The following is a 12376-nucleotide window of genomic DNA, read 5'->3' on the forward strand; positions in this document are numbered from 1 at the left end:
AAAACCACCAGCTGCTCAGGAGATGAAAAGGAACGGACTGAGGATCCACCAAGGTTAGAGACCCAGGAGCTCTGACAGCTGAGCCTAACGTGTGATCTGGGCTTTCTTTTGCTTCCAAGGACAATGCTGGCCCATCAGGGAGCTCTAGTGAGCAGAAAACAGCCCCGCATGGATGTTATTTCTGATTCTGATCGTTGTACCACAGGTAGGGAAGAGAATTTTTTTTAGGAAATCAAACATTAGGGATAAAGTGCATCACATCTGCAACTCACTCCTAACCCTCAGGAAAGAAAATACCCCCATGTGAGGGGGAAGAAGGGTAAAGCAGAAAGGGCAGCACGCTGACCTCTGGAAAACCTGTGTGACGCGTCCCTGAGGACTCCTGGTACTCCTCTTGCAGCGCTTCCCTAGGTCTGGATTATGTCCTCAAAGCAGCAAAAAGGCAGACTTGCTTTGTGAATGCTGCAGGGGTGGGCGAGGGGCCAGCGACAGGGCACAGAGCACAACAGGGCGCAGAGCGGCAGTGGAGGCTGAAGCAGCCCCCCACGGTCCGTCACTCAAGCTGGGACCCCGCAGAAGTGAGAGCCAGGACAGGGCCACTTCAGAGCGCCCCGGCCACCTCCGGCCTGCTGACGGCAGGTGGCTTGTAAGGGACAACACCCAAAGCATCTGAAGACACTAAAATAAAAACAGATGACCCAGTCCCAGTGCCACATAAAATCTACACACTTAGCTACTGGGACTCCACAAAGCCAGTCTTTACGGAATTCTCTCCAATCTGTGTGCACTGCCAGTGTGGCCTCCTAGGACTTAGCGGACAAAACTCCATTTCCCTAACACGTTTCCAAAGCAAGTGGCGCCACCGCACGCAGACCCCGTGCACGGCTGGGTTACACGGGCTGGGAAGGACTCCCAGCCGTGGGGAGGACAGCGGCCTCCCTCGCCTCTGAATTTCAACATCGTCTCCAGGACGCACCTGCAGTACTTCCAAGTTCAAAACCGCCGGCAACTGTCAATGCTTCCGGCTCGGGGCGCCTGCGGGGGCTCAGTCAGCAAAGCCTCTGACTTCAGCTCGGGTCATGATTCCAGGCTCAACGGGGAGTCTGCTGCTCCCCCCCAATGGCGTGCTCTCCCTCTCATACTCTCTGCCAAATTTAAAAAAAAAAAAGGCTTCCAGCTTTAATAAGCAATAGCCACGCATCCCCCAGATGAAAAGCACCACAGGGCATGTAGAGTATCAGCTACAGGTAAGGCAGACTGAACTCCTGACCTCCATCATCCCACCGACTCACAGCCGGCACGAGAGGCCAACTGGACGGGAGGGAAGCGGCGCCACCCACAACCCAGAGCACAGCCATAAAGCCATGAACATCTTCTAAAGTTCCTTCAAGATATGACAACTAAACAGGTCAACATTCAGCTCAAGTTCTTGAAGTTCTAAGGAATTTTATCAACATAAAGTGCTAAATAAGAAATATTTAAGATCTAGTCACAGTCTTTAGAAATCATATTTATCCTTCCAGATATTACACAAATACTTTGAAATTGACTTGTTCTACCTTGTTTAGGTTCTCACTCCCCTAAATTAAAAAAAAAACAACAAAAAACACTTTTTCTGAGATAACTGATAAATTACTTCCTTTGTAGTGACTTTTGGGTTTACTATCAGTATTTGTGTAATTCAAAAAAATATATGAAATTAAAGACTTGCCTATTCCTCTGTAACTTTTTAATTTCATATAATATACTTTGAAATTAATATGAAAACGGAAATAAATACGGTAACGCATGTTCCAATCTATTCAAACCTGCCCATCAGTTTCTAGGCACACCAAGCTTCAAAACCCATTTGGTCCAAAGGTCTTTATTTAAAGGATTAGTCGAGATGCTTAAAAACTAAAAAAAAAAAAAAAAACTACAATAAAAATAAATCACGCATGCATATAAAATTAAGTAGATAAAAAGGCCAATGGTTTTCTGGCTAAGTGAAAACTGGAAAAAACAGAACAAAAACCCAACTGAAGTGGGTTCAATTAAATGAAGTGACAATTTCCCCAATTTTAGACATAAATATCTTTTTAATGGAGTCATCTTTTATTTAACATATTTTTTTAAAGATTTTATTTACTTATTTGTCAGAGAGAAGAAGAAAGCGCAAGCAGGGGAGCAGCAGAGGGAGAAGCAGGCTCCTCACTGAGCAGGGAGCCTGAAGCGGGACTCGATCCCACGATCCTGGGATCATGACCTGAGCCCAAGACAGATGCTTAACAGACTGAGCCCCCCAGGTGTCCGTGGAGTCGTCTTTTAAATAGTGCAGATGTCAACAGAGAAGGATCAGATCATCTGAGTAAGCGAATGTTCTAATTCATCAACGTGGTCCGGTATCAGAATGGAAAAGCAGTTTCCTCACTTCCACAGCAAGACCTCAGCAGAGGAGGGCCATAGTGCACCACTCAGCTGCGCTCGGAATTTTAAACCCCACGCAACCGAACTTTAGCAGCCCAGGCTGTACTGTTTTCTTTATGAGTTCCTCTGACCTCTTTCCTTCTAACACTTACGAAGCAAGCGCGAGCCAGTAGTGCTCGGTCAGTCAGCAGCACTCACCCCGGACCCTAGCTGACGCAGACGGTCTTCGGTCAACAGACTACAGCACGGAAGGAACTGGCAGACATCAACTAGAGACAACGAACCCCCCACCACTTGGGTCCTTACCCACCACCAGACGGGTCCCCAGATTATTTCTTATAATGCTTTTACACCTGTCGTCGCGCACTGGGAGGCGATGAAGTCCAAAAGAAGAACTCTGCTGCCTCCCAGTGCGCGACAGTGGACGTAAAGGCAGACAAGTGGGAAGGAAGACATCCTTACGTTTCCGACACATCATGCCTTGTCAGATTATTTTCAAGGCAAAATACTTTTAATCACGTAGAAGTTATGTAGACCGGTAAGTACCCTCATTCTATCCGTCTCCCCGCACAGGGACTCTCTGGACGCCGACCGGAAGCCTCAGCAAGGTGAGGTGCGGGGCACGTCAAAACCCCTTGGGACCCCAGCGCTCTCCCTCCGTCCTTCCCTTCCTATCGGAGAAGCAGGGACACAGTTCCTACCTCTACCTGAGAGCAGTACAAAACATAGGAGCCTAGTAGCTCAGAACGGTCATCCAGCCATCAGTTTCACTACACCCAGAAGCGGTTTCTGCAACTACCTGCTCACCGTCCGAGAACAACCACTGATGCGGGGGAGAAATCCCGCGGAGGCCAGCGGCGACGAAGACGGCAAGGACAGCTCCAGGACCTGGGCCAGCCGGGCCTGGCTGTGCCGGGCTTCAGCTGCACACACTCAGCCCTGCCCCCGGGAGTGCTGGCATCAGACTCTGGAGAGCCTCGCCATCAACCACAGCAGCGAGCGACTCGGAATCTCAAACACCAAAAACTCCAAAGGAAAGGACTTGTCAGCACTGAGAGCGCATCACCTGGTCAGCTGCCTGCGTGACTGGTGAGACTGCTGCATGGGGTTACTCTGCTTGGCTAGTCTGGCTGATGTGACCGGAGCGCCGCACGTGGAGTTCCTCACCAGCTGACTGCAACCAGGCCCTGATCTGTACTGGCCTTTTCTGGATAACCGGAAGAAGAGAAGGACACCAAGAAGAACCCTTCCCCTTAGGAATCTTCTACACCGTGACACACCAGCACTGGATTTCATCTCCACAACTATGCGCTCACGGGTTTACAGGACCAGTGATAGTCAGGTCGGCTCTGACCTCAAAGTAATGACGGCAGCATGCCACAGTGAGCCGGCTGTACAGCCCAGCGAGCCTCTCCCTTCCAGAGGAGGCCAGCCAGACCGCCCCAGTGGAGGGTGCAGCCCCGAGGCAGCTCCCATCCCACCCTGCCTGCATTCACTGGGCAGGTGTGGGCCCTTACCCCAAGGCCAAGGACCAGGGCGCTGTGTCCACAGAGTGAACAGGGAGAAGTGGACACAGGAAAAGGCTCGTGGGGTCCGGATGGAGGCCAGCCCTCTCCCACCCGCTGGGGAAGGGGTGTTTGGTGGGGAGTGGCGGGAGCAGATGCTCAGCAGCTGCCACCAGAGAGCGGGCCAGAGACCAGAGAAAAGGGCACAAGCATCCGGCCGGTGAGCAGTGACCCCCGCAGAGGGAAGCCGGCACCAGTCACCACAGCAGGAAGCAGAGTGCCCGCCCGGGCTTCTGCTCCTGACAGCGTAAACAGCCACATGAGTCACGGCCACGATACGCCCGGTGCCCACACCTCAACGAGATGTCCGGGCCCAGGACCAGCAGACGGAGCCACAAGGCGCGGACGGAACGCCGCGCCCGCCTAAGGAGGACAGCCCCTTGGGAGGTGGAAACGGAGGTCTGCGCCGCCAGCCGGTCCCAGGAGAACGGGCGACCCCCGCGCGACCCTGAGCTCTCCGCGCCGAGCTGCGACGCACCACCGCACCCGCCTTCACAGCGCGTTTCCCGAGCTTTACGAGCAGCCGGACGGTGCGCCCCGCCCCAGCCGCTCACGCCGCCACAACCAGGGGGAGCGCGCCCGGTCGGCCCGGCCGGAAGCCTGGGGAAGGAGGCACCGGCGAAGGTGGCCCAGCCCCTCTCCGAGGGCTGCCCCCCGGGCGGCCGACAGCTGCCAGTCAACGCCGCGGTGCGATTCCGTCCCCAGTGGTGGCCGAGGGCCGGCCCTTTGGCTGCAGGCCCGAGGACCCTGCCTGCCCCGTGCCCGGTCCAAGGCCCCTCCAGACCCCAACCCCGGGCCCCACTCACCCGGGGGCCACCACCTGGCCCGGCTGCGCGCACAGCTCCCGCACCACGCCGGCGCGCTCCGACCTCAGCCTGCGCTCCGCGCGCACGCAGCCCCCGGACCGGGCGGGGGCGGGACCGGCGGGCTGCGCGGAGGCGGCGGCCTCACACACTGCCAGAACGGAGCCGATGCGCACGGCCGCGCCCGCCGCCACCCTCCACTCGAGCAGCCGCAGCGGCCCGGGTCCCGGGCAGCGCACCTCGGCCACGGCCGGCGGCAGGGCGCCCTCGGCGGGAACGCGGCCCGCGGGCGGCGCCTCCATCGCGGCCGGCCCGGGTCGCTGGGGGAAGGCGGGCGGGCGGGACGCTCAGGGCCCGGCGCCCATCGCGGGTTGGGGGCGGGACTGCGACCCCGGCCCAGGCGGCAAAGGCGACGGCGCTGCACTTCGCGCTCCAGCACCGGCTTCCACCCGCCGCCCGGCCCGCGCCAACTTCCGGGACGGCGTCTGACGTCGCGTGACGCCGCGTGCGTCCGCCGCGGGCCCCGCGCGTCAACACACGCCCACGTGGGGCCGGGCCGGCGCTGTGTCGGCCGCGGGTTCCCGGGGCGTCGTGGAAGCGAGCGTGTGCGGCCGGCCCGGCGGGAGCGGCGTGGCCGCGCCCCATGTGCCCCGGGAGCGCTGGCGGCGTGGGGCTGCGGGTCCCGGCGTGCAGCGCGCGCCGCGGCCCAGAAACCCGGCATGCACTGCGACGTCCCGGCATGCCGCGCGCTCTCCTGTCCCACAGCTCCCATGGTGCGACAGGGCCCATGGTCGTTAAACCACGGGTCCCGGCATGCAACGCGGACCGCCGTCCGCGGCCCCGTCACGTGCTGGGGCCCGTTGTGGAAAGACTGCGAGTCCCGGCATGCCGCGCGCCCATCGGGGAGCGGCGGTCCCGGCATGCCGCGCGCAGTCCCGGGTCAGAGGGCGGTGGCGCCCCGCCCCGCTCGCGGGTCAGATCGTGGGGTTCTGCGCGCCGGTCCCGGTGGCGTCTGGCCGGTGCCCGCGCTTGAGGAGAGGAGCGGCGGGTCGGTGATGACCTCTGGCCCCGGAGCCCGGGGCTGGAGCGCTCCGCGGAGGGGGGGCCGGCCGCCGGGCTCCTGAGTCCCGGAGCGGGGCGTGCCGCCGCCCGCAGTCCCGGAAGGCGGCGCGGGGACGCCCCGCGAGCAGGAGTGGCGAGTCCGGCCGGGAGCCCGGCCGGGGCGGCTCTCCTCGTCCGCTGCTGCGGGCGCCCGGCGCGGGGCTCCGCGGTGTGCGGGGGCGGCGGCCTCCCACCGCGGGCGGGTCCCCTCCCCGCCGCCCGCGGAGTTCCGTCCGGGGTCCGCCGCGGAGCCGAGCCGGCCGTCACGCAGCGCCGGCAGCCGGACGAGGGGGGAGTCGGGAAACGGGTCCGCGAGCGCGCGGCGGGCGGGGCGCGCGGGTGTGGACGAGCCTCGCCGCCGGGAGTCCGGCCGGAAGCGCGGCGCGCGGAGCGGAAGGGCGACCCGGACCGGAGGCTGTTTCTGGAAAAGACCAGCGACGACCGGACCCGAGCCGGCCCGGCCGGGTGCGAAGGCGGGAGAGCCCGGCGGCCTCGGCGAGGAGAAGCCGCGGAGGGCGCGACGAGCACCGCCGCGCTGGACCCGGGAGACCGTCCCCGGAGACGCGGAGACAGACGCGACCGCCGTCGCCGTCCGGGCGCCACGAAACGGCTCGCGGACTCCAACGCGCCCGGAGTTCGGGCGCCGCGGACGCTCCGCGTCGTCTCCGCAGCCCCGAGTCCTGAGCGCGGCCCGGTGTCCCCGGAAGCACCTCTGCAGCCCCTTAGGGAGTGCGTCCTGCTGTCCCCGGTCATCCGAGGAGCAGCGGCGTCTGCCTGGGACGACGGTGACTTTCCTGGGACGCGTACAGTAGGGCCTTGGGCTGGAAGCGAATCTGACGCGAACACGGCTTGGATCCCGACCCTTGGAGAACAGCAGCGCGGGTGCCGATTTGCCGGGAGGGGCCGCAGGCTCTCCCCGGGCCTAGACGCGGGGGCCACGTCGTGTTCCCTGCCTGTGAGAATTGTCTAGTTTTCGTAGATCTCCGATTCTCGAATCCTCTTCCGACGACAGCGGGCGACCCTTGACCCCCTCCCATTCTCAGGCCACCCCAGCTGTCATGGAAACAAGCTTTCTCAGGCTCTGGCTTTGCAAGTTGTCCGGCCCCTGCCTTCCCCAACCTTCCCCGGGACAGCCCTAGAAGCCTGACGGGGTCAATCTGTGATGTTCCAGAGAGCCTTCTGGACTCTTGCCAAGTGGTGTCCCAAGGAGACCCTCAGGGCTCACTTCTTGGTCCCCCTTGCTCCCTTCTGTGTGGGTCTGCCAGGCCTGGTTCCCTCCGCGGACGCACCGTGCAGCTGTCCCGGTTGTTCCCAGCCCCGCGCCAGCATGGTGGGGAGAAGCCTAGAGCGCCCACGCCTCAGCCTTCTGCGGGTGCACAGGGGATGTGGGCTGGCGGCCTCCATTCGACAGCTGCGGGGGGCAGGGCTGTGTTGGAGCCTCAAGCATGGCTCAGTCCCCCTCTACTTTCACGCTCCTCCCTGGGTGCCCTGTAGGCCCCTCTCGCTGGTGGGAGTCTCTGTGGTCTGGGGAGGTCTCCCTGCCCTGCAGGCCGGCCACACCTGAGATGCGCGCTTCCCTAACACTGGGCAGATGTCCCGTGTGGCGAGCCAGCCCTTTCAGCCATCCTAGTTTCCAGAGCTCTCTGGTGTCTGTTAAAACACGGTGTTTGCGATTACCCGTTTCCCCAAGTTCTTGTGGCAGGATCCTTGGCTGGTTTCTACCTACTTCTCCCTTCCTGGAAGGAGACCTTGAATGGGATTCTGACAGAAGAGGAAACAGGCCTCCTAGACACAAGGACCATCATGGGTGGGGTTCTGGGGGTCCCTTGCTGGAGTCCTTTGTAGCAAAAACGGGAGCACGGCCAGATACTTGAGAAGTTGTGGACACCACCAGTAAGAGTTGACTTAATTGGCTTTGGAGGGGACCCAAGCATCAAGTTTGCTCTCTGGGTTATTCTAATGTGTAACAAGGTCTGTAGACAGTGGGTAGTTCCTACATGTTTTTGAGCAGACGTCTGAGCTGATCTGATCTGTGCATACGACTCCGCCGGCAGCGGAGGGCAGAGTGAACTGGAGCTATAGCCCCAGGTTCCAGGTGATCCCAACCGACGGGAGTGGTTGCAGGGGAGGTTCTGAGCCTGACCACCACCAGGTCTTGTCACTAGCTGGGCAGGTTAGTGAGAAGGAGGGCTCCAAACTGGCCCCTGGAAGAAGACCCACAAACCAGGAAGGGGGGACGGGGGCACATGGGGAAGAGACACGGAGTTCCCCGGGGGCCTGTTAGGTCTGAGCTGCCTGGGCACATGGGAGAGCCCGCCAGTGGGTGGGAGAGCAGGGCTGGTATGGTAGGTTCCTGGGGATGCCAGGGCAGTGCAGAAGCCACCAAGTGAGGGGAGCGTCTCCTGTGGGCAGGGTGGCCACAGTGTTGTACGCAGAGAACCTAGGCGCCCAGCAGCCAGCGTCCGGTGGTGTCAGAGACAGTGGCAAGGTCACGTGAGACCAGGGCTGGGGTTGGGGGGGGCTGGGGGGGTTGTGCTGGAGGGTCCAGGCTGGGACTGGGAGCACAGGCAGGAGCGAGGCTTGCCAAGGAGGGAAGTGGTGTTTCTGCAGAAGAGACGGGAGGGGCCCACGCAGGTGCTTGTTTACCCCGTGGTAACATGTAATCAGTGGACTCTCTTCCTCTGTTCTGTCCCCCTTCCCTGCCCCTGGTTAAAAACTGCAAAGTCAGCAGATACCAAACCTACGTGTAGTCCTGAAATGAACCCAGCAGTGGACCTGGAGTAGACAACATTACCAGGATTGTTAGGGCGACCTGGGTGTGCCCCCCTTCCCATCCCACCCCCTCCGTTCCCGCAGTTCTGCGTTCGCCATGCTCCTTTTCTGTGGAGTTTTGCTTCCGCACATGTACAAGCCACAAGCGTGCCGTGTAGTTACGCTCGCTTTGGAGGGTTGTAAAAATGCATCACACACGCGGGGTTCTGGTCTGTGAGTGGTTCTCACTCATCACTGTGTCCAGAGCTGACCCACGGCGCTCTGTGTGGTCACTGCTCGTGACTTGTCTTCAGTAGCTCGCGCCGGAGTGCGAGACGGTGTCGTTACCATACTCTTGTACGCGGACATCGGGGTGGTTTGGGTTCTTACAAAAAGGGCTGGTTCCCTGGTGCCCTGCGCTGGAGCCCGAGGGTAGTGCTGCTGAATCCCAGGACGCAGAGTTGGGGGCAGCCTCGTTCCCACGCGGCTGCCAGCTCGCGCCCCCACCGCGCTCTGGCGGCCCCGAGCCTCGCATCCTGGTCTCTGTGGGTCTGCGTGAAGGTGTGTGCGGCGGCCCCGGCTGTGGTCTCAACCCGCATCCCTCCCGGAGCCCCTCCGGCCACGCTGTTTCCCTGTTTTCCTGCCGTCGTGCCTGCTCTTCTCAGAAGCGCCCGTCGTGTCGCTCATCCTTCCCCACTGGGCCGTGTCCTACTGATGGGTAGTACCGCATTCTGGCTTCGGGGTGCCTGTGTTTGTGTGTTACCCACGTCATCTCTTACGTTTTGCCTTGTTCTTTTCATCTTCTTGATGAAATCTTTGATGAACAGAGTTCGTTTGAGGATAGCATTGCCTAACCCGGGACGATAAAGACAGCTTCCTTTTTACTTCTGAAAGTCGGTTCAACTTTGCCTTTCACGGCCAAGTGTTCCGTAGTAAGAAATGGAATTTTCACATGGGGTGTGAGGCGGTGATCGGATTTCCTTCCCGTGGGGATAGGCAGTTGTCCCGGCCCTAGTGTGGAAAAGAGAGTCCCGTTTTCACTGACCTGCGGCGCATCCCTGGTGTGGGCAAGTGCCTGTAAAGGCACGAGCCTCTTCTGGACTTTCTGTCCCGCTTTGTTCTTGGACTGTCTGAACTGCTGTCGCTTCACAGTAAGTCATGACCTCTGGGAAGTTGCTTTACATGTGTTGTGGATATTCTTGGCCTTTGTTTTCTCATAAATTCTATAATTAGTGTGTCAGTTTTATTGATAAAACTTGTTAGAGTTTTGACCAGAACTGTACGGAGTCTGTAAATCAGTTCGGGGAGTGACATCTCTGTGACTTGGACTGTCCCATCCGCAAGCTGCGCATCGGTCTAGTTGTGTAGGCTCTCTCTGAGGTCTTCTAATAGGAGTTTTATGATTTTCTCCATATAGGACTTGCACATTTTTTGTTAGATCTAGTCCTAGTTTATTTTTTTAATACCTGGTACTTTTGTTGACACGATACTTAGGAAAAAACAAAACACACCCGACTTCTGGTTTATTGTTGCTGGCGTAGGAAATGCAGTAGGTGTTTGTGACCCGACGCTATACCTGGTAATCTTTTCAAGTTCTTTCCTATTTAATTCATTAGTTTTTTGTTTTTTGTTTTTTTTTTTAGATTATTTATTTATTTATTTGACAGAAATCACAAGTAGGCAGAGAGGCAGGCAGAGAGAGAGGAGGAAGCAGGCTCCCTGCTGAGCAGAAAGCCCGATATGGGGCTCGAACCCAGGACCTGGGATCATGACCTGAGCCGAAGGCAACGGCTTAACCCACTGAGCCACCCAGGCGCCCCTAATTCATTAGTTTTGGCTTTTTTTTTTTTTTTTTCAAGGAAAACTTAATAACAGACAAGTCTTACTGAGCATCATTTTTGCCTCCTTTCAGATGTTTTAAGATGTGATGATCTTCTTATGGTCAATCACGCAATTACTCTTTTGTATTCACTCTGATCTTACTTGGCAAATCAGAGTATATTTTAAAATGTCCACACGCATGGGAGTTTTTCTCCATCTTTCTATGGTTGATTTCCAGATGAACTGCATTATAGTCAGATAGCATAATCTGAATGATGCTACTTTCCTGAAATTTAATGCGGTCGGAGTAATTCCAGGACCGGGTTACTGTGTGTTTCAGAAGAATGAGTATTTTTTCCTTATTTGATTCAGGTTCTACATCTACCCAATACGTCAGCCCTCTTGAATGTGCCGTTCAGCTCTTCTAGGTTTACACAGTTTTCTGTTTGAGCAAAAGCAGTGTTTGCGAGAGCTAAGTTGAAATCTCTCCTATGGTTGCGAACTTGCCAATCTCTCCCTGTCGTTTTATTGACTGTTTCTGTGTGTATATGTGTGTGCTTGTGTAACGTGTGTGCATGTATATGTGCGAGTTTGTCTGTGTTTGGGGGGAGAGGCTGCTATTAAAGGAGTACACATTTAGTATTTTTATGTCCTTGGTTAATTGAACCTTCTTCGTTGTGCGGAGCCCTCTGTACCCTGAACAATGCTTGCTCTTCTAATGTATTTCCTCTGAAGTAATATGACTATCATAACTTCCCTTTTTCCTAAGATTTTGTTTCTTTCTTTGTCAGAGAGAGAGTGAGCACACAAGCAGCGGGAGGGGCCGAGGGAGAAGCAGGCTCCCAGCTGGGCAGGGAGCCCGATGCGATGCGGGGTTCGATGTCAGGACCCCGGGATCATGACCTGAGCCGAAGGCAGACGCTCAACCGACTGAGCCACCCAGGTGCCCCGTCGTAACTTTATGTTAAAGCATGTTTGCCTGGTGTACTCCTCATTTTTACTTTTAATGTTTGTTTACCTTAAGTGTAGACATTTATGCTGTGAACCCCACAGAGCTGGTCCGTCTTTCAGCTGCTGAGTCCAGGGTGTTCTGTCGAACCTCAGGTTCCGGGGCGCCTGGGGGCTCAGTCATCAAGCGTCAGCCTTCAGCTCAGGTCATGATCTCAGGGTCCTGGGATCAGGCCCAGTATCGAGCTCCCTGCCTCCCCCACTCCCTCTCCCACTCCCCCCTGCTTGTGTTCTTTCTCTCGCTGTCTCTCTCTGCCAAATAAATAATAGATAAATAAATAAATAAGTAATCTCCTGTTTCTACGGGTTCTCCCCTCTCATCTCTTTTTCCCCTTTGGTGATACATGACATCTGCTTTTCTATTTATTTATTTACTTTTTACTCTATTTTTATCCTTTTGGTTATCACCACTGAAATTTTACTTTGTATTATATTCCTAACTTACTAAATGTAAAGTTAATATTCCAGTTCCTTTGCAAACAATACATAGATCTTAAAGTACTGTACCCACCTCTGCTCTTCTCTGGACTTACGTGTGGAAATTGTGCAGAATTTTAGTTCTGCATCTTAGGTCCCCAAATTAGATACTCTTGTTACTTTATAGACAATGTTTGTTTTCATGTAATGTGTAGTTACCAGTTTATCTGGTCAGCATTTTCCTTACATTTCATGTCTTCCTTTAAGTGATAAATAACTTGTTAGAAAAAAGAAAAATTCAAATGGAGAAGAAACTTTCTGTCGAAGTAAGGGACATCTCACAGGTGTGGAGTACTCCTGTAACGTGTCCCCCCAAGTGACCTGTGCGCTTCTCTGCGCGGGCCGCGTGCGCGCAGCTCTCCTCTGCTTACGGGGTTGGTGCCCGCCTTCTCGGTTCTGCTGGAGGGAATCCCTCGGTTTCTGTTCACCCGAGGCGCGTATCGT

The 12376-nt window shown here is 56.7% G+C and overlaps 2 protein-coding genes across 3 annotated transcripts in view; one reads left to right on the plus strand and one right to left on the minus strand.

Annotated features, from left to right (window-relative positions):
* Nucleotides 1-5454, minus strand: part of CTDP1 (CTD phosphatase subunit 1) — a 55130-nt gene extending 49676 nt beyond the window's left edge. Inside the window, exon 1 of one of the 2 annotated variants that reach the window (XM_047698388.1) lies at nt 5014-5454. Coding sequence is in view for 1 of the 2 variants with exons in the window: in XM_047698389.1 (XP_047554345.1) it covers nt 4778-5076 (299 nt within the window). In the remaining variant the exon portion in view is untranslated. Of the gene's footprint in view, nt 1-4777 lie in introns of both variants that reach the window. The other variant, XM_047698389.1, reaches the window with a different exon arrangement.
* A 240-nt stretch (nt 5455-5694) lies between these two features.
* LOC125082403 (collagen alpha-1(I) chain-like) lies at nt 5695-12156 on the plus strand. The gene is made up of 3 exons (XM_047697969.1): nt 5695-5713; nt 5809-10241; nt 10458-12156. Exons 1-2 carry the CDS (start codon nt 5695-5697, stop codon nt 6843-6845), a joined length of 1056 nt encoding a protein of 351 aa, XP_047553925.1. The 3' UTR covers nt 6846-10241; nt 10458-12156.
* Nucleotides 12157-12376: the final 220 nt, after the last annotated feature.

This window comes from Lutra lutra, chromosome 12, assembly GCF_902655055.1.
Source record: "Lutra lutra chromosome 12, mLutLut1.2, whole genome shotgun sequence".
NCBI lineage: Eukaryota > Metazoa > Chordata > Mammalia > Carnivora > Mustelidae > Lutra > Lutra lutra.